Raw genomic sequence first — 20,493 nt, 5'->3', positions numbered from 1 at the left:
TTTCATTATTTGCGCATGATGTTGTATCGGAGAACCATCCGTTTTCTTAAACCCTCGACCTTTCCACACTGCTCCAAACAAATGACATACACTATGTGCATATGCTGAATCAGTGTATATCGTCACTCGCTTTCCTTCTGCTAACAAACATGCTTCTGTTAGCCCCACAAGTTCAGCAAGTTGTGCAGACGCAGGCTGTGGTATTACTTCAGCCTTTTCAACAACAAATCCAGTTCCTTGGGCTCTAACTACTGCATAGCCAGCACACAATTTATCTCCCACACGATAACAAGACCCATCAGTCCAATACTCCAGGTCTGCCTCACGTAATGGAAAGGCTTGCAAATCTGATCTAAGCCTCAAGTATTTCTCTGCTTCTTGGACACAATCATGTTGCTCACCATCCTCTGAAGTTGGCAAATTCTCAGCTGGATTCACCGTATCACACCTCACTAGGGTGACATCTTCCTGCTCTAAGAGCCTATGATAGTCTCTGAGCCTAGGCATAGTCAATGTATATTTCCCATAGTTCAGAAGATTTCTGAGACTATGATGGGTAAGAATTGTTACTGGGTAACCCATCGTAACATATGATGCTTTGTCATACATTGAATATACTCCCACCATTGCTCTGTAACACAGTGGTAGCCCTAGTTCTACTTCTGAATAGGCAGTAGAGTAGTAGGAAATAGGCTGAGGATTCGTCCCTGTGCCTGTCGGCTGACAAAGAACTGCACATGCATATCTACCTCCAGTAGAAGTAGACACATATAGCAAAAAGTTCTTAGAGTAGTCTGGTAGTGTAAGTGCAGGTGCCTCCTGCAACCTCTGTTTGATCGTTTCAAATGCCACATGGCCTTCCTGTGTCCAGGAAAGATTGCTATGGAGTTGACCATTTCCAGTATCCTTAATCATAGCTCTCAAAGGTCCTGTCAAACTAGTATAGCTCTCAACCCAAGCTGAAGAATAACCAGCAATACCAATAAATGTCATCATCTCTCTGACAGTTCTAGGCTTCGGAGCCTTACGAATAGCTTCCAATTGACTGTCCGAAATGTTTCTATGTCCATGCGTTATTTTCTGACCCAAATAAACAACCTTCTCCTGGCAATATTGCAACTTTTTCTGTGAAACCTTATGCCCCTTTTCTGCCAATACCTGTAGCAATTTAATTGAGTCTCTATGACATGTTTCCTTATTCTGTGAGCAGATAATTATATAATCTACATACTGAATGACAGTGCTTTGCAATATCTGATCTATCCCTACCAAATCATCCTTCAGTACTTTATTGAAAATATGGGGACAATGCTTGTACCCCTGTGGCAAACGACTGTACTTATAGAATTGTCCCTTATATGTGAACCCAAATAAACCCTGACTTTCTACACTAAGTGGAACACTAAAAAATGCACCACATAATTCTAACACCGTAAAATGTGTCGCATCAGGAGGAATTTGGGCTAACAAGGTATGCAGGTCTGGCACTTCTGCTGGAAAGTCAGTCACTACCTCATTCACTGCGGTAGTTTCACACGATAAGTTTCACACGATAAGTTTCATCAGTTTTTTTCACAGGCAACAAAGGCGTGTTACTCTGAGGTTTTTTTGTTGTCCTTAAAACACCTGCTTTCGAAAGTCCTTCAATTTGTGGTTCAATCCCTTGGATTGCTTCTTCTTTCAATGGATACTGATTCTTCCAAGGAGGTCTGGCTCCTGGTCGAAGTTCAACTTCCACCGGTTGGGCTGATTTCACAAGTCCAATATCTGTACTGTGTTGAGACCACAAACATTCTGGAACTTGTTGCAACATCTCCTCTTTCATAGGGTCTGAATCCATCTTCACACTGCAAATAGATTCATGTGTCATCCGTACAGCTTGTGGCTCTCCTTGTCCTTGAGCCGAAATCATTATTTTGAGAAATCGCTGATCTTCACTCCTCCAAATCCCCAAATTCTCTTTCATCGGTACAAAAACAGCTTTCTCTGCTTCTGTCATCATTTCTCCTATTTGCTTCTGCTCATAGCCTTCAGAAACCAACAAGGTCACATGTGGCACACTCTTCTCAATCTCCAATTCTTTATCCAGATAATCGTCTGTGTTTATCTTCATAGCTGCTCCTTGTGGTCCTAAAATTATGCAACATGAGCTGAGTTGAACTTTCTTTGGTTGATGACTCAACCATTCCTCTGAATTCGATTGGGCAGCATTCTTGAAATACTTGAGCGTACAATGAAATTGATATTCCGGACGCTTCGCATCTGGCATATTTGCCACAATAAATTTCTCCCATATCTTAGCCTGCTTCAAAAAATCTTCACTGAGATTTCCAACCCTGAATACTGTAGAAGAATCCATCTCTGTCATCATCAACAATTGGTAAACCTTTTCCTTTGGCACTTCTACCAGACAGCCGTCTGGTGTATATTTTATTGTACAGTTTAACTTACACAATGCTTCTCTTCCCAACAATGCAATAGGTGTATGTTCTGATACCAGTATGGGTATTGTAATTTTCTGATTTTTATAGCAGAGCTCAATTGGTTCCGTAAGAGGAATCAGCTGTTTCACTCCCTCAAATCCGATTGTCCTAATTAGTTGATTGGACATAGGGAGATGTGTAGCATCTTCAGGCCGAACACAGGTAAAAGCAGTTCCGCTATCCGCCATCACTTCCAATGGTCGGTTGTTTATTTTCACCTCAATTGTAGGATCTTTTTCCGGTCCTGATGCTACCAGCTGACACCCCCATTTCGGATCTTCTGAGCACCCCTAGAATCCTTGCTCCGGGCCCCTATAAGGGTTCACCGGTCCTCCAGATGAACTTGACTGGCCCCTGTATCTTCCTCTGAAATTCCCTCTGATGTGTCCTCCTTGCCCATTACACTCACGGGCAAAGTGACCAACCTGTCCACAATTATAACACACTTCTGAAGATTGCTGGAAGTATGGCTTAAATCTTCCTCCTCTTCCTCTTCCTAAGTCTTCTCGCCATCTTCCTCTCCAATTCTGTGTCTGTCCAGAAACTGGCTATGGATATGAAACAACTTGTACCGCTATTGGTGGCTGGTACAATTGCGGTTGGAACTGGTTCGGTTGAAGCTGTGGCAGTGATTGTTGATTTGGTGCACACTGATTCTTCATAACCAAAGCTTGTTTCTTCTCCTTCTTATTCTCTCCAGAGTTTTCTGAGAGTTTCTTGGTCCTGTTCTTTCTGGTTGTGTTCCTTTTTCCTGTACAGATCCACTTGATGGGCTATATGATCTGTATAGACACCTTTTGTCATGCTTCCAAGTCCAACCACCTCTGCCAGTTTGCTCCTTACTGGTGAGGGCAGTCCCATCTGTAGTTTAGCTCTCAAAATTGACTGCTCAATTTGACTCACATCTGGATCATTTCCGGTAATATTTCTCCACACTTGATGAACTCTTGACACATAGGCTCTCGGATTTTCTTGTTGTCCTAGTGGGTCAATCAGAATGTTGTCAGGATGCACATTTGTTGGAAACGTATCTTTCAGTGCTCTCCACAGCCGATTTCTACTTGCAGCCAACAATTCAGGGTCATTCACCGCAGTCCCCACATATCTATTAAGTCCAGCTCTCTGAAAAATGTATTCCATATCTAGAATTCCAAGGAGATTAGCCAAAAGTCTCTTAATGTCTCCTATGGCAGACTGTGTTCCCACCGTAATTTCTTCCAATTTTGAAATCCAAGGATATGCTCCATCTTGAAGAGTAAGCAGCTTCTCAAATATATCTGACATATCGGTATTCTGCAAAGGCTTATACTCTAGTTTCTGTCCTCGAATTATCACTGGCATAATCTTCTTACTTGTGCTCTCTTTCCTTGGCCTCAATGTATACTTCTTCTCCAATTATTGGGATCCTTTTCTCAGCTGTTTTTTCTTCTGTATCTTCAGCTTCTTGAGTTGTTCTTCCAGTTCTCTTACTTCTTCTAAATTATTCGCCTTATCCAGGCATGATACGCATCGGTCTACATCTCTCTGTCCAGGCACCGGTGAAACAGGCACGGGCTGTGCCGGACTGACGACGCGCACCACTGGCTTGGTGCGGGGAGCAGGAACGGGCCGGACCGGGCTGACGACGCGCACCACTGGCTTGGTGCGGGGAGCAGGAACGGGCCGGACCGGGCTGACGACGCGCACCACTGGCTTGGTGCGAGGGGCAGGAACAGGCCGGACCGGGCTGACGACGCGCACCACAGGCTTGGTGCGGGGTGCAGTAACAGGCCGGGCCGGGCTGATGACGCGCACCACTGGCTTGGTGCGGGGAGCAGGAACAGGCCGGGCCGGGCCGGGCTGGCGACGCGCACCACAGGCTTGGTGCGAGGGGAAGGAACAGGCCGGGCCGGGCTGGCGACGCGCACCACAGGCTTGGTGCGAGGGGCAGGAACAGGCCGGGCCGGGCTGGCGACGCGCACCACAGGCTTGGTGCGGGGAGCAGGAACAGGCCGGGCCGGGCTGGCGACGCGCACCACAGGCTTGGTGCGAGGGGCAGGAACAGGCCGGGCCGGGCTGGCGACGCGCACCACAGGCTTGGTGCGAAGGGCAGGAACAGGCCGGGCCGGGCTGGGAACACGCACCACTAACCTAGTGCGGGGAGCAGGAACGGGTTGGGCCGTACTGGGAACACGCACCACTAACTTAGTGCGGGGAGCAGGAAAAGGGTCGGGCCGAACTGGGAACACGCACCACTAACTTAGTGCGGGGAGCGGGAACGGGTCGGGCCGGACTGGGAACACGCACCACTAACTTAGTGCGGGGAGCAGGAACGGGTTGGGCCATACTGGGAACACGCACCACTAACTTAGTGCGGGGAGCAGGAACGGGTCGGGCCGGACTGGGAACATGCACCACTAACTTAGTGCGGGGAGCGGGAACGGGTCGGGCCGGACTGGGAACACGCACCACTAACTTAGTGCGGGGAGCGGGAACGGGTCGGGCCGGACTGGGAACACGCACCACTAACTTAGTGCGGGAGCAGGAACGGGTTGGGCCGTACTGGGAACACGCACCACTAACTTAGTGCGGGGAGCAGGAATGGGCCTGACCGTACTGGGAACACACACCACTGGCCTTTTGCTTGAATCAGGAACGGGCCGGACCGGACTGGTGACACACACCACTTGCTTGGTGCGAGAAGCGGGACTGGGTTTTCTCATAAACCTCCGCTCCCTCTGCTTCCTACTCAGTTCCTCTCGCCGTGCCTCCACACTCTCCTTCTCCCTCCTGACCAATGGCCCCCGTAACCTGGTGGCCTCCTCTCCTAGTCCACAAACTCGCCCTGTAGCTGCCTCCAGCAGCCCCGTCGTCCATGCCGTGTGCCCCCCCAAAATTTTTTATTGGGGTTGCCTCTCGCCTGTCCGACGACGACACTGTTGGCACCGTACCTCCTCTCTCACCAGGGCTTTAACTTTAGCCCATGGCCCTTTGCCCGCGAACATTTTTACATTTTACATTTTAGTCATTTAGCAGACGCTCTTATCCAGAGCGACTTACATGAGCAATTAGGGTTAAGTGCCTTGCTTAAGGGCACATCGACAGATTTTTCACCTAGTCGGCTCAGGGATTAGAACCAGCGACCTTTCGGTTACTGGCACAACGCTCTTACCCACTAAGCTACCTGCCGCCCTGGACCACCATTGGCCCACCTGGGCCATCGCCAACCTCTCCAGCTCCTTACCCGGCGTTTGCTCCTGCACATGCTGCTTGGTCCTTGTATGGTGGGATCTTCTGTCCCGCTCGTCGTAATAAGTGGACCAAGGCGCAGCGTGATATGCGTACATACTTTAATAGTACTTAATACACGATACAACAAAACAACAAAACGAAACGTGAAGTCCTCGGTTAACATACACAAACCTACACGGAACAAGATCCCACAAATGACAAGTGCACAACAGGCTGCCTAAGTATGGTTCCCAATCAGAGACAACAAGACACAGCTGCCTCCGATTGGGAACCACCCCGGCCAACACAGAAACACACAATCTAGAAAAGAACACATAGAAAACAAAACATAGACACTACACATATAAACTAACACCCTGGCTCAACATATAAGAGTCCCCAGAGCCAGGGCGTGACACAGGGTTAAGAGTCCCTTCCACTGGCCATGGTTGTTCAATGTCAGGCCAACGTTTATTCCATTTTCTAGATAACCTTGCAATACCATTAACTAGAGGATTACTATTTTCTACTACATCAACAGGAGTAATTACTTTCATAGTTTTGATGTCCTTTTTCCCCATTGTAACAACTCTTTTATATTCCTTTATTGTGAATTATTTTATTTTTGTAGAATTTTTGTAATTAATTAATCAATCAATATATTTATTTATTTTTATTAATTAATTTATTTTACCAAATTATTGATTAGTGGCAATCTTACCACATCCGATCAGGAAAAGTAAAGGAAAGTAGTCAACTTCAGAGCAATCCAAAAAAGAAAGACCTCTAATCCAGCAACACTACAGCACCCACAAACCAATTGCTTAATAAGCACCCAATTACCTTAATTTTACAGAATAATGTCAGTGCTGGATTTCCAACACAACTCTAATCAAACCAACTCATGCACAAAAAACTCCAATATGCAATTCTTAATTACATCAATTGATCAGTCTGTTGCTAAGTCCCTGTCAAATTGTCACAACATGAAATATGCTAGGCACACAAAATATCCTGTATGGGAAGGTACGTTTTGTGAACAGAACAGTACTAGCCTTGATTGGACTTGATCCGTTGCAGCACACACTGTCGCGTGACGCACTCATCAGCACCTCTCTCTCTCTGTCTCCTCCTTCTCGTCTCTCATATGACAGAAGAACAAAGGAACAGACAAGAATTTAGTATTTTATGCACTCACTGGGTTATTTCAACCATGCAATACCCTTTTAGAAATACCTATGTTCACACTCACGCTAAGAAATAAGCAACCAGCTTAACTCAGGAATATTATAAATAGCTCAATAACATTTTATTTTATTTATTTTTAATCCGTCAACATATCTCTCATTTATAAATTCAATAGATCTCAATCAAATAGTTTCATCATTAAGCAACAGCCGATTTAACAAACAGAATACTTTATTCGTGTGTAAGTCTCCCCCTCCTTCTCTGTCTGCATGTCACAGCAGCTCAGTGCAGGCAGAGGAGTGGCATATTTGCTCTATGTAACTCTAAACTCATAAAATCCCACACATGCGCAGTTCATTCACCAGTGCGATTTCAGAGTGAGAAGAGCTCCCAAGCAGCTCTCTCCAAGCTAAACAACAGAAAGTAGACAGACCAGCTGTCCCCCCATTATTTCCCCAACACAGACAAACAGTAACACTTAACAGAACTCACAAACCAACACAAAACATAGAACACAAATCCTACTTTGAAGTTTCTTAACTTCACTTATCCTAATCTGCAGATTTATAGTTATTTTCTTATCCATTACAAAACTTCTCTATACACTCTTGAAACTCCTCCCTGTAGGCTCATAATCTTTTAACAGTTATTAAACGTTCTCTTTTTATAGAGACTCATAAGATTTTAACCTTAACGTCCTTCCAGGGGGCTCATATATAGTTAACAATTATTAACGCTCTCACCAACGGAGACTCATAAGATTTTAACCTTAACTTACATATTTCCTTACAAAAAACAAAAACCCCTGTTCTCAACCAAAACATATATATGTATATATCTCTAACATAAATCTTATCCTAACATGAGTCGACACACAGTTTAAACACAACAGAGACGTCTTTATTTTATTATTTATTTTTTTCTCCCCCACACACACACAATTCAAGAGGAATGCATCCATTCCTACGGTCCTCTAAAGCATGCTACCATCGTTCCTTATTTTTCATTGTTCCTAAATTTCTGCTACCTCGAGTTTGCAGATATTCAAATGAGAGGTTACTTCGAACATATACCTCGTCAACTATAAGTCGAGGGGTAACTTGCAACCGAATGTACAGTGGGGAAAAAAAGTATTTAGTCAGCCACCAATTGTGCAAGTTCTCCCACTTAAAAAGATGAGAGAGGCCTGTAACAAACAAGCAAGATTTCTGGCTCTGACAGACCTGTAACTTCTTCTTTAAGAGGCTCCTCTGTCCTCCACTCGTTACCTGTATTAATGGCACCTGTTTGAACTTGTTATCAGTATAAAAGACACCTGTCCACAACCTCAAACAGTCACACTCCAAACTCCACTATGGCCAAGACCAAAGAGCTGTCAAAGGACACCAGGAACAAAATTGTAGACCTGCATCAGGCTGGGAAGACTGAATCTGCAATAGGTAAGCAGCTTGGTTTGAAGAAATCAACTGTGGGAGCAATTATTAGGAAATGGAAGACATACAAGACCACTGATAATCTCCCTCGATCTGGGGCTCCACGCAAGATCTCAACCCGTGGGGTCAAAATGATCACAAGAACGGTGAGCAAAAATCCCAGAACCACACGGGGGGACCTAGTGAATGACCTGCAGAGAGCTGGGACCAAAGTAACAAAGCCTACCATCAGAAACACAATACGCCACAAGGGACTCAAATCCTGCGGTGCCAGACGTGTCCCCCTGCTTAAGCCAGTACATGTCCAGGCCCGTCTGAAGTTTGCTAGAGTGCATTTGGATGATCCAGAAGAGGATTGGGAGAATGTCATATGGTCAGATGAAACCAAAATATAACTTTTTGGTAAAAACTCAACTCGTCGTGTTTGGAGGACAAAGAATGCTGAGTTGCATCCAAAGAACACCATACCTACTGTGAAGCATGGGGGTGGAAACATCATGCTTTGGGGCTGTTTTTCTGCAAAGGGACCAGGACGACTGATCCGTGTAAAGGAAAGAATGAATGGGGCCATGTATCGTGAGATTTTGAGTAAAAACCTCCTTCCATCAGCAAGGGCATTGAAGATGAAACGTGGCTGGGTCTTTCAGCATGACAATGATCCCAAACACACCGCCCGGGCAACGAAGGAGTGGCTTCGTAAGAAGCATTTCAAGGTCCTGGAGTGGCCTAGCCAGTCTCCAGATCTCAACCCCATAGAAAATCTTTGGAGGGAGTTGAAAGTCTGTGTTGCCCAGCGACAGCCCCAAAACATCACTGCTCTAGAGGAGATCTGCATGGAGGAATGGGCCAAAATACCAGCAACAGTGTGTGAAAACCTTGTGAAGACTTACAGAAAACGTTTGACCTGTGTCATTGCCAACAAAGGGTATATAACAAAGTATTAAGACACTTTTGTTATTGACCAAATACTTATTTTCCACCATAATTTGCAAATAAATTCATAAAAAATCCTACAATGTGATTTTCTGGATAATTTTTCTCATTTTTTCTGTCATAGTTGACGTGTACCTATGATGAAAATTACAGGCCTCTCTCACCTTTTTAAGTGGGAGAACTTGCACAATTGGTGGCTGACTAAATACTTTTTTTCCCTACTGTATCTACCACAAACACCAGTTCCCGGAACTGACCTCAAAAATCAACCTAGTGAGTTTTCAGGATTTTCGGCCCATCCTAATGATCGCCTCGTTTGAGGGCTTTCCATAGATCAACGACGTCCTAATTAGTATACATTTTTCCTTAGTTCATGGCCTTATTCCTTCATTGTATTATTTTTGAATTTTATTCAAGCCAAATATCCCTGTGTCCAGTATTATCAATTCCTATAGACACTCCCCCCGTTTGCGTTGTTTTCAACGCAAACAAATTTAGAAATTTAGAACGGACTCTTATCCATTTACATTTACATTTACGTCATTTAGCAGACGCTCTGTCACGCCCTGGCTCTGGGGACACTGTTATTGTCACGCCCTGGCTCTGGGGACACTGTTATGTTGAGCCAGGGTGTGTAATTCTATGTTTGTATTTCTATGTTGGCCTGAGTGACTCCCAATCAGAGGCAACGAGTGTCAGCTGGTTGTCTCTGATTGGGAGCCATATTTAACTGTCTGTCTTTCACTTTGTGTTTGTGGTTTCTTGTTCGTGTTGGTTTGTGTTTAAACCATATACGTCACGTTTTTCGTTTGTTGTTTTGATCGTGTGATCATTTAATAAATATAAATATGTTCACCTTCAACGCTGCGCATTGGTCCTCCTCCTTAGACGATCGTGACACGCTCTTATCCAGAGCGACTTACAAATAGGTGCATTCACCTTATAGCCAGTGGGATAACCACTTTACAATGTTTTGGTGGGGGTAGAAGGATTACTTTATCCTATCCCAGGTATTCCTTAAAGAGTTGGGGTTTCAAATGTCTCCGGAAGGTGGTGAGTGACTCCGCTGTCCTGGCGTCGTGAGGGAGCTTGTTCCACCATTGGGGTGCCAGAGCAGCGAACAGTTTTGACTGGGCTGAGCGGGAACTATGCTTCTGCAGAGGTAGGGGAGCCAGCAGGCCAGAGGTGGATGAACGCAGTGCCCTCGTTTGGGTGTAGGGACTGATCAGAGCCTGAAGGTACGGAGGTGCCGTTCCCCTCACAGCTCCGTAGGCAAGCACCATGGTCTTGTAGCAGATGCGAGCTTCAACTGGAAGCAAGTGGAGTGTGCGAAGGAGCGGGGTGACGTGAGAGAACTTGGGAAGGTTGAACACCAGACGGGCTGTGGCATTCTGGATGAGTTGTAGGGGTTTAATGGCACAGGCAGGGAGCCCAGCCAACAGCGAGTTGCAGTAATCCAGACGGGAGATGACAAGTGCCTGGATTAGGACCTGTGCCGCTTCCTGTGTAAGGCAGGGTCGTACTCTCCGAATGTTGTAGAGCATGAACCTACAGGATCGGGTCACCGCCTTGATGTTAGCGGAGAACGACAGGGTGTTGTCCAGGGTCACGCCAAGGCTCTTCGCACTCTGGGAGGAGGACACAATGGAGTTGTCAACCGTGATGGCGAGATCATGGAACGGGCAGTCCTTCCCCGGGAGGAATAGCAGCTCCGTCTTGCCGAGGTTCAGCTTGAGGTGGTGATCCGTCATCCATACTGATATGTCTGCCAGACATGCAGAGATGCGATTCGCCACCTGGTTATCAGAAGGGGGAAAGGAGAAGATTAGTTGTGTGTCGTCAGCGTAGCAATGATAGGAGAGGCCATGTGAGGATATGACAGTGCCAAGTGACTTGGTGTATAGCGAGAATAGGAGAGGGCCTAGAACTGAGCCCTGGGGGACACCAGTGGTGAGAGTACGTGGTGCGGAGACAGCTTCTCGCCACGCCACTTGGTAGGAGCGACCGGTCAGGTAGGACGCAATCCAAGAGTGAGCCGCGCCGGAGATGCCCAGCTCGGAGAGGGTGGAGAGGAGGATCTGATGGTTCACAGTATCAAAGGCAGCAGACAGGTCTAGAAGGACAAGAGCAGAGGAGAGAGAGTTAGCTTTAGCAGTGCGGAGAGCCTCCGTGACACAGAGAAGAGCAGTCTCAGTTGAATGACCAGTCTTGAAACCTGACTGGTTTGGATCAAGAAGGTCATTCTGAGAGAGATAGCAAGAGAGTTGGCTAAAGACGGCACGCTCAATAGTTTTGGAGAGAAAAGAAAGAAGGGATACTGGTCTGTAGTTGTTGACATCAGAGGGATCGAGTGTTGGTTTTTTGAGAAGGGGTGCAACTCTCGCTCTCTTGAAGACGGAAGGGACATAGCCAGCGGTCAAGGATGAGTTGATCAGCGAGGTGAGGTAAGGGAGAAGGTCACCGGAGATGGTCTGGAGAAGAGAAGAGGGGATAGGGTCAAGCGGGCAGGTTGTTGGGCGGCCTGCCGTCACAAGTCGCAAGATTTTATCTGGAGAGAGAGGGGAGAAAGAAGTCAAAGCATAGGGTAGGGCAGTGTGAGCAGGACCAGCAGTGTCATTTGACTTAACAAACGAGGATCGGATGTCGTCAACCTTCTTTTCAAAATGGTTGACGAAGTCATCCACACAGAGGGAGGAGGGGGGGATTCAGCAGGGAGGAGAATGTGGCAAAGAGCTTCCTAGGGTTAGAGGCGGATGTTTGGAATTTAGAGTGGTAGAAAGTGGCCTTAGCAGCAGAAACAGATGAAGAGAATGTAGAGAGGAGGGAGTGAAAAGATGCCAGGTCCGCAGGGAGTCTAGTTTTCTTCCATTTCCGCTCGGCTGCCCGGAGCCCTGTTCTGTGAGCTCGCAATGAGTCATCAAGCCACGGAGCTGGAGGGGAGGACCGAGCCGGCCGGGAGGATAGGGGACATAGAGAGTCAAAAGGGAGGAGAGGAGGGTTGAGGAGGCAGAATCAGGAGATTGGAGGGAGAAGGATTGAGCAGAGGGAAGAGATGATAGGATGGAAGAGGAGAGAGTAACGGGAGAGAGAGAGAGCGAAGGTTGCGACGGCGCATTACCATCTGTGTAGGGGCAGAGTGAGTAGTGTTGGAGGAGAGGGAGAGAGAAAAGGATACAAAGTAGTGGTCGGAGACTTGGAGGGGAGTTGCAGTGAGTTTAGTAGAAGAACAGCATCTAGTGAAGATGAGGTCAAGCGTATTGCCTGCCTTGTGAGTAGGGGGGGACGGTGAGAGGGTGAGGTCAAAAGAGGAGAGGAGTGGAAAGAAGGAGGCAGAGAGAAATGAGTCAAATGTAGACGTAGGGAGGTTGAAATCCCCCAGAACTGTGAGGGGTGAGCCATCCTCAGGAAAGGAACTTATCAAGGCGTCAAGCTCATTGATGAACTCTCCAAGGGAACCTGGAGGGCGATAGATGACAAGGATATTAAGCTTAAATGGGCTAGTGACTGTGACAGCATGGAATTCAAATGAGGAGATAGACAGATGGGTCAGGGGAAAAATTGAGAATGTCCACTTGGGAGAGATGAGGATTCCTGTGCCACCACCCCGCTGACCAGATGCTCTCGGGGTATGCGAGAACACATGGTCAGACGAGGAGAGAGCAGCAGGAGTAGCAGTGTTTTCAGTGGTAATCCATGTTTCCGTCAGCGCCAAGAAGTCGAGGGACTGGAGGGTAGCATAGGCTGAGATGAACTCTGCCTTGTTGGCAGCAGAACGGCAGTTCCAGAGGCTGCCTGAGACCTGGAACTCCACGTGGGTCGTGCGTGCAGGGACCACCAGGTTAGAGAGGCAGCAGCCACGCGGTGTGAGGCGTTTGTGTAGCCTGTGCGGAGAGGAGAGAACAGGGATAGGCAGAGGCATAGTTGACAGGCTGCAGCAGATGGCTACAATAATGCAGAGGAGATCGGAATGAAATGAACTAAACATCTGGGAAAGGAGAGAGCACACAGCAAATAACAGCAAAGTGCACACATAAGTCTTTCAAACGGTACATCTCCTCAGCGCACACACCCATATAAGCAAACGAACCGACCAGCCCCAAAATTGTGAGAAATCTCACCTTATGTGCCGGCGTCCTGAGCGGGAGTCACTTCGTAGCTCATGAATGGAACGCTGGAGAGACGCAACACGTACCAAAGTTCCTCGTCGCCATTCTGTGGTATCTAAATAACGATGCTAATTATGCTGTGAGGACAAGAAATCCGCTGACACTGTCCTTGTTTATAATAGTTTATTATACCAAAGATTTCAGCGCCAATTGACAGACTCCTGCAGACATCTGGAGAACAACGGACCCAATCTCTAATATGTTGTTTCCTCTCCGTCCTCTGTCCCAACCATGGTATTTATAATCTGTAACATGATATGGGTGGTTTCCCCATAAACCAATCCCAGGACGCCACATAACAGACTTCCTCTGTTTTAGGGGGCCCCTATAGTAATGCTTTCCAGATGCTTCCACAAGCTGAGTCAACTTCCTCTAGCACACCATTTGCAAACATCAGCAAAGTCATAAACTGTTTATACACTACACTCTCTACCTCTCTCTCTCTCTCTCTCTCTCTCTCTCTCTCTCTCTCTCTCTCTCTCTGTCTCTCTCCCCTCCTCTCTTGTGCTTTCTCTTTCAATCTCTGCATGTCCTTGCCATTAGGTGTTTTTCCATTCTCTCTTTCTTTTCTGTTTCCTTGTCTTCCTCCATCTATCCCCCTCTCCCTCTCCCTCCCTCCCGCCCTCCCTCTGTCCCTCTCCATCTCTCCCACCTTTCCTCCTTTCCTCCCTCCCTCCATGCCTCCTTCCCTCCCTCTCTCCCCCTCTATATTTTCTCTCTGCATGGTTATCCAGCTGACGTCCCCACACTTCCGTAATTGAATTAGTCTCCTGTGCTAACGGCAGTCCCACAGCCCCATTAATCCAGTGTTTAACCCTGATGATTGTTGCTGTTGTCTAGCAGGCCTGTGCATTTGACTTATTATATTTCTCATTTGGTGGATAGCACCTCACCCAGCACAGCCCAACACAGAGCTCAGCGCCACCAGCAATGGAATAATTAGTCACTTTGATAATGAAATGTTTCACCTAAGTGGTGTGGCAGCCTCAGGGAATGGAGGGAGGGAGGGAGGGAGATTAGACCCACAATTAGACAACACAATTAGACACCTTGGAAATAATTAACAAAAAAACAGAGCAAACTAGAATGCTATTTGGCCCTAAACTGAGAGTACACAGTGGCAGAATACCTGACCACTGTGACTGACCCAAACTTAAGGAAAGCTTTGACTATGTACAGACTCAGTGAGCATAGGCTTGCTATTGAGAAAGGCAGCTGTAGGCAGATCTGGCTCTCAAGAGAAGACAGGCTAATTGCACACTGCCTACAAAATGAGGTGGAAACTGAGCTGCACTTCCTAACCTCCTGCCAAATGGATGACCATATTAGAGACACATATTTCCCTCAGATTACACAGATCCACAAATAATTAAAAAACAAACCCAATTTTGATAAACTCCCTTATCTACTGGGTGAAAAACCACAGTGTGCCATCACAGCAGCAAGATTTGTGACCTGTTGCCACAAGAAAAGGGCAACCAGTGAAGAACAAACACCATTGTAAATACAACCCATATTTATGTTTATTTATTTTAACCCATTTGTATTTTAACTATTTGCACATCATTACAACACTGTATATAGACATAATATGACATTTGAAATGTCTTTATTCTTTTGGAACTTCTGAGTGTAATGTTTACTTCACTTTTGTTTACTATCTACTTCACTTGCTTTGGCAATGTTAACATACGTTCCCCATGCCAAAAAAGCCCTTAAATTGAAGAGAGAGAGAGAGAGAGAGAGAGAGAGAGAGAGAGAGAGAGAGAGAGAGAGATACATCCACTCCGCTAACACAATCATGATGCATCGTGATGTGATGACACCATACACAACAAAATAGAATGGTGTGTTTGTTCTCATGTGTTGATGTTGTTGTTATTATTTATGTTATTTTGATGATTTCTCCATGTATTAACCCATTTTTTTCTCACCCCTGGCATGATGGCCTGGCATGTCTGCTGGCATGAGGTGTCTTGGTGCATGCTGCATGGGGGGGCCATGTCATCCCACTGGGTTTGTGGGATAACCTAACGGTAACCTAACAAACAGTAAATGGCAGTTTGTTGGTCAGGAAGTAGTGTGTAGAGGGTATTCTACACAGAAGTCAAAGTAGACTTAAAAAATTGCTTTACATATACAGTACATATCTTTATGGCTGTTGTTTGCATATAACAGAAAAATATCTCTGTGGTTGTGTGTTTCAGAATGCTTTACATACAGTGGGGAGAACAAGTATTTGATACACTGCCGATTTTGCAGGTTTTCCTACTTACAAAGCATGTAGAGGTCTGTAATTTTTATCATAGGTACACTTCAACTGTGAGAGACGGAATCTAAAACAAAAATCCAGAAAATCACATTGTATGATTTTTAAGTAATTAACTTGCATTGTCCACACACTCAATCAAACATTACAGACCTCTACATGCTTTGTATGTAGGAAAACCTGCATAATCGGCAGTGTATCAAATACTTGTTCTCCCCACTTTATATCTCTATGATTGCACGTGTGTTTCAGAATGCTTTACATATACAGTGCATTCGGAAAGTATTCAGACACCTTGACTTTTTCCACATTTTGTTACGTTACAGCCTTATTCAACAATTTATTAAATTGTTTTTTTCCTTCATCAATACACCATAATGACAAAGCAAAAACAGGTTTTTAGAACTATTTGCAAATGTATTATTAAATATAAAACGGAAATATCACATTTACATAAGTATTCAGACCCTTCACTCAGTACTTTGTTGAAGCACCTTTGCCAGCGAATACAGCCTCAAGTCTTCTTGGGTATGACGCTACAAGCTTGGCACACCTGTATTTGGGGAGTTTCTCCCATTCTTCTCTGCAGATCCTCTCAAACTCTGTCAGGTTGGATGGGAGTGTCGCTGCACAGCTATTTTCATGTCTCTCCAGAGATGTTCGACCGTGTTCAAGTCCGGGCTCTGGATGGGCCACTCAATGACATTCAGAGACTTGTCCCGAAGCCACTCCTGCGTTGTCTTGGCTGTGTGCTTAGGGTCGTTGTCCTGTATGCCACCACCATGCTTCACCGTAGGGATGTTGCCAGGTTTCCTCCAGATGTGACACTTGGTATTCAGGCCAGAGTTCAATCTTGGTTTCATCAGACCAGAGAATCTTGTTTCTCATGGTCTGAGAGTCTTTAGGTGCCTTTTGGCAAACTCCAAGCGGGCTGTCATGTGCCTTTTACTGAGGAGTGACTTCCGTCTGGCCACTCTACATTTTTACATTTTAGTCATTTAGCAGATGCTCTTATCCAGAGTGACTTACAGTTAGTGAGTGCATACATTTTCATACTGGCCCCCCGTGGGAAACGAACCCACAACCCTGGCTTTGCAAGCGCCATGCTCTACCAACTGAGCTACAGGGGACTACATAAAGGCCTGATGGTTGGAGTGCTGCAGAGATAGTTGTCCTTCTGGAAGGTTCTTCCATCTCCACAGAGGAACTCTAGAGCTCTGTCAGAGTGACCATAGGGTTCTTGGTCACCTCCCTGACCAAGGCACTTCTCCCCGATTGCTCAGTTTGGCCAGGCGGCCAGCTCTAGGGAAGTCTATGTGGTTCCAAACTTCTTCCATTTAAGAATGATGGAGGCCACTGTGTTCTTGGGGACCTTCAATGCTGTAGACTTTTTTGGTACCCTTCCCCAGATCTGTGCCTCGACACAATCCTGTCTCGGAGCTCTACGGACAATTCCTTTGCTCTGACATGCACTGTCAACTGTGGGACCTTATATAGACAGGTGTGTGCCTTTCCAAATCATGTCCAATCAATTGAATTTACCACAGGTGGACGCAAATCAAGTTGTAGAAACATCTCAAGGATGATCAATGGAAACAGGGTGTAGCTGAGCTCAATTTCGAGTCTCATAGCAAAGGGTCTGAATACTTATGTAAATAAGGTATTTATGTTTTTATTTTTAATACATTTGCAAAAATGTCTAAAAACCTGTTTTCGCTTTGTCGTTATGGGGTTTTGATCATTCATTTTTTATCCATTTTAGAATAAGGATGTAACGTAACAAAATGTGGAAAAAGTCAAAGGGTCTGAATACTTTCTGAAGTCAGGATATCTTGTTATAGAAGAACAGTACTATATACAGGGTATCTTTGTGTTTCAGTACATTGGGGAAAACAAGTATTTAGTCAGCCACCAATTGTGCAAGTTCTCCCACTTAAAAAGATGAGAGAAGCCTGTAATTTTCATTATAGGTACACTTCAACTATGACAGACAAAATGAGGGAAAGAAATCCAGAAAATCACATTGTAGGATTTTTTATGAATTTATTTGCAAATTATGGTGGAAAATAAGTATTTGGTCAATAACAAAAGTTTCTCAATACTTTGTTATATACCCTTTGTTGGGTAAGTCTTCACAAGGTTTTCACACACTGTTGCTGGTATTTTGGCCCATTCCTCCATGCAGATCTCCTCTAGAGCAGTGATGTTTTGGGGCTGTCGCTGGGCAACACAGACTTTCAACTCCCTCCAAAGATTTTCTATGGGGTTGAGATCTGGAGACTGGCTAGGCCACTCCAGGACCTTGAAATGCTTCTTACGAAGCCACTCCTTCGTTGCCCGGGCGGTGTGTTTGGGATCATTGTCATGCTGAAAGACCCAGCCACGTTTCATCTTCAATGCCCTTGCTGATGGAAGGAGGTTTTCACTCAAAATCTCACGATACATGGCCAAATTCATTATTTCCTTTACACGGATCAGTCGTCCTGGTCCCTTTGCAGAAAAACAGCCCCAAAGCATGATGTTTCCACCCCCATGCTTCACAGTAGGTATGGTGTTCTTTGGATGCAACTCAGCATTCTTTGTCCTCCAAACACGACGAGTTGAGTTTTTACCAAAAAGTTATATTTTGGTTTCATCTGACCATATGACATTCTCCCAATCCGCTTCTGGATCATCCAAATGCACTCTAGCAAACTTCAGACGGGCCTGGACATGTACTGGCTTAAGCAGGGGGACACATCTGGCACTGCAGGATTTGAGTCCCTGGCGGCGTAGTGTGTTACTGATGGTAGGCTTTGTTACTTTGGTCCCAGCTCTCTGCAGGTCATTCACTAGGTCCCCCCGTGTGGTTCTGGGATTTTTGCTCACCGTTCTTGTGATCATTTTGACCCCACGGGTTGAGATCTTGCGTGGAGCCCCCAGATCGAGGGAGATTATCAGTGGTCTTGTATGTCTTCCATTTCCTAATAATTGCTCCCACAGTTGATTTCTTCAAACCAAGCTGCTTACCTATTGCAGATTCAGTCTTCCCAGCCTGGTGTAGGTCTACAATTTTGTTCCTGGTGTCCTTTGACAGCTCTTTGGTCTTGGCCATAGTGGAGTTTGGAGTGTGACTGTTTGAGGTTGTGGACATGTGTCTTTTATACTGATAACAAGTTCAAACAGGTGCCATTAATACAGATAACGAGTGGAGGACAGAGGAGCCTCTTAAAGAAGAAGTTACAGGTCTGTGAGAGCCAGAAATCTTGCTTGTTTGTAGGTGACCAAATACTTATTTTCCACCATAATTTGCAAATAAATACTTTAAACATCCTACAATGTGATTTTCTGGAAAAAAAATTCTCAATTTGTCTGTCATAGTTGACGTGTACCTATGATGAAAATTACAGGCCTCTCTCATCTTTTTAAGTGGGAGAACTTGCACAATTGGTGGCTGACTAAATACTTTTTTCCCCCACTGTATTTTATATAAGAACAGTACTATAAACAGGATATCTTTGTGTTTCAGAATTCGTTTGCCCCGTTGGCTGATGCCAAGATGAGGAGTCATGCTGACGATGTGGGGCTGGTGCTGTCCTCCCTGCAGGCTAGTATATACAGGGGAGGTTACAGCCGCTTCGCCCCATACTAACCTACCAATCTCCCCACAACCATACAACAATCAATTACTACCCTACCAACCAACCTCCCTACAACCATACAACAACCAATCCTTTCTGGCAGGGACACAACCAACCGACCAACCAACCAACCAGTATGTGAGTGAGACAGAGAGACAGAGAGACAGAGAGACAGAGAGAGAGAGACATAGAGAGAGAGAGAGAGAGAGAGAGAGAGAGAGAGAGAGAGAGAGAGAGAGAGAGAGAGAGAGAGAGAGAGAGAGAGAGAGAGAGAGAGAGAGAGAGAGAGAGAGAGAGAGAGAGAGAGAGAGAGAGAGAGAGAGAGAGAGAGACAGTGAGAGACAGAGAGACAGAGAGACAGAGAGAGAGACAGTGAGAGAGAGCGAGAGAGAGAGAGAGAGAGAGAGAGAGAGAGAGAGAGAGAGAGAGAGAGAGAGAGAGAGAGACAGTGAGAGAGAGAGAGAGAGAGAGAGAGAGACAGTGAGAGACAGAGAGACAGAGAGACAGAGAGAGAGACAGTGAGAGAGAGCGAGAGAGAGAGAGAGAGAGAGAGAGAGAGAGAGAGAGAGAGAGAGAGAGAGAGACAGTGAGAGACAGAGAGAGAGAGAGGACTTCCGAGGCCTGGGTATTGCAATACATGCTGTTGAGCATCATTTTAGCATCTCATAAGAGAGAGGGAAAAAAGTCAACTAAAAAGAAGGGATATTTATACCTCAGATATTGTGTGCTGTGTATTTTGATATAGTGGGTTAAACAGTAGATTGTCGGCTGTAGAGGTGTCAGTGGTGATAGAGCTATAGAAGAGCTGCTAGATTTAAAAACGTACCAATATAAAACAACACATTTGAATTGTTAGGGCTTGTAAAAAGACAAACCAATCCTGTAAAATACATCATAGAATCTGATCACGTTTTGTAAGAGTGTTTACATGACTATAGTTGTCCTGTAGGGTTCTGATTCCTTTGGCTTTCCCTCTATTAACGTCTAAGTTGTTTTGTAGCTACTGGGGTTAGGATTAGGATTGGGGTTAAAATTAAGAATTGGGCAAGTGTTAGGGTTAGGGTTAAGGTTGGGGTTAGGTTAGGTTAGGGCTGAGGCTCAGTGTTAAGATTAAGGTTAGGGTTGGGGAGGTGGGGGTTGGGGTAAAAGGGGATACTATAAAGCCACAACAGAAGTGCATCCTTATTAGAC

At 45.6% G+C, this 20,493-nt stretch overlaps 1 protein-coding gene across 4 annotated transcripts in view; it reads left to right on the top strand.

The window, feature by feature from the left end:
- LOC121558374 (RNA binding protein fox-1 homolog 1) overlaps nt 1-19,495 on the top strand; it is a 394,807-nt gene extending 375,312 nt beyond the window's left edge. For 3 of the 4 annotated variants that reach the window (XM_045214489.1, XM_041871773.2, XM_045214491.1), the window contains exon 12: nt 19,191-19,495. In XM_045214489.1, the coding sequence (XP_045070424.1) occupies nt 19,191-19,313 (123 nt within the window). In that variant the 3' untranslated portion in view covers nt 19,314-19,495. The remainder of the gene's footprint in view (nt 1-19,190) is intronic. The other variant, XM_045214490.1, reaches the window with a different exon arrangement.
- Nucleotides 19,496-20,493: the final 998 nt, after the last annotated feature.

Source organism: Coregonus clupeaformis, unplaced genomic scaffold (genome assembly GCF_020615455.1).
Source record: "Coregonus clupeaformis isolate EN_2021a unplaced genomic scaffold, ASM2061545v1 scaf0267, whole genome shotgun sequence".
In the NCBI taxonomy this organism is placed as follows: domain Eukaryota; kingdom Metazoa; phylum Chordata; class Actinopteri; order Salmoniformes; family Salmonidae; genus Coregonus; species Coregonus clupeaformis.
Note: the sequence above shows the minus strand (reverse complement) of the source record. Positions and strands in the feature narration are given on the sequence as shown.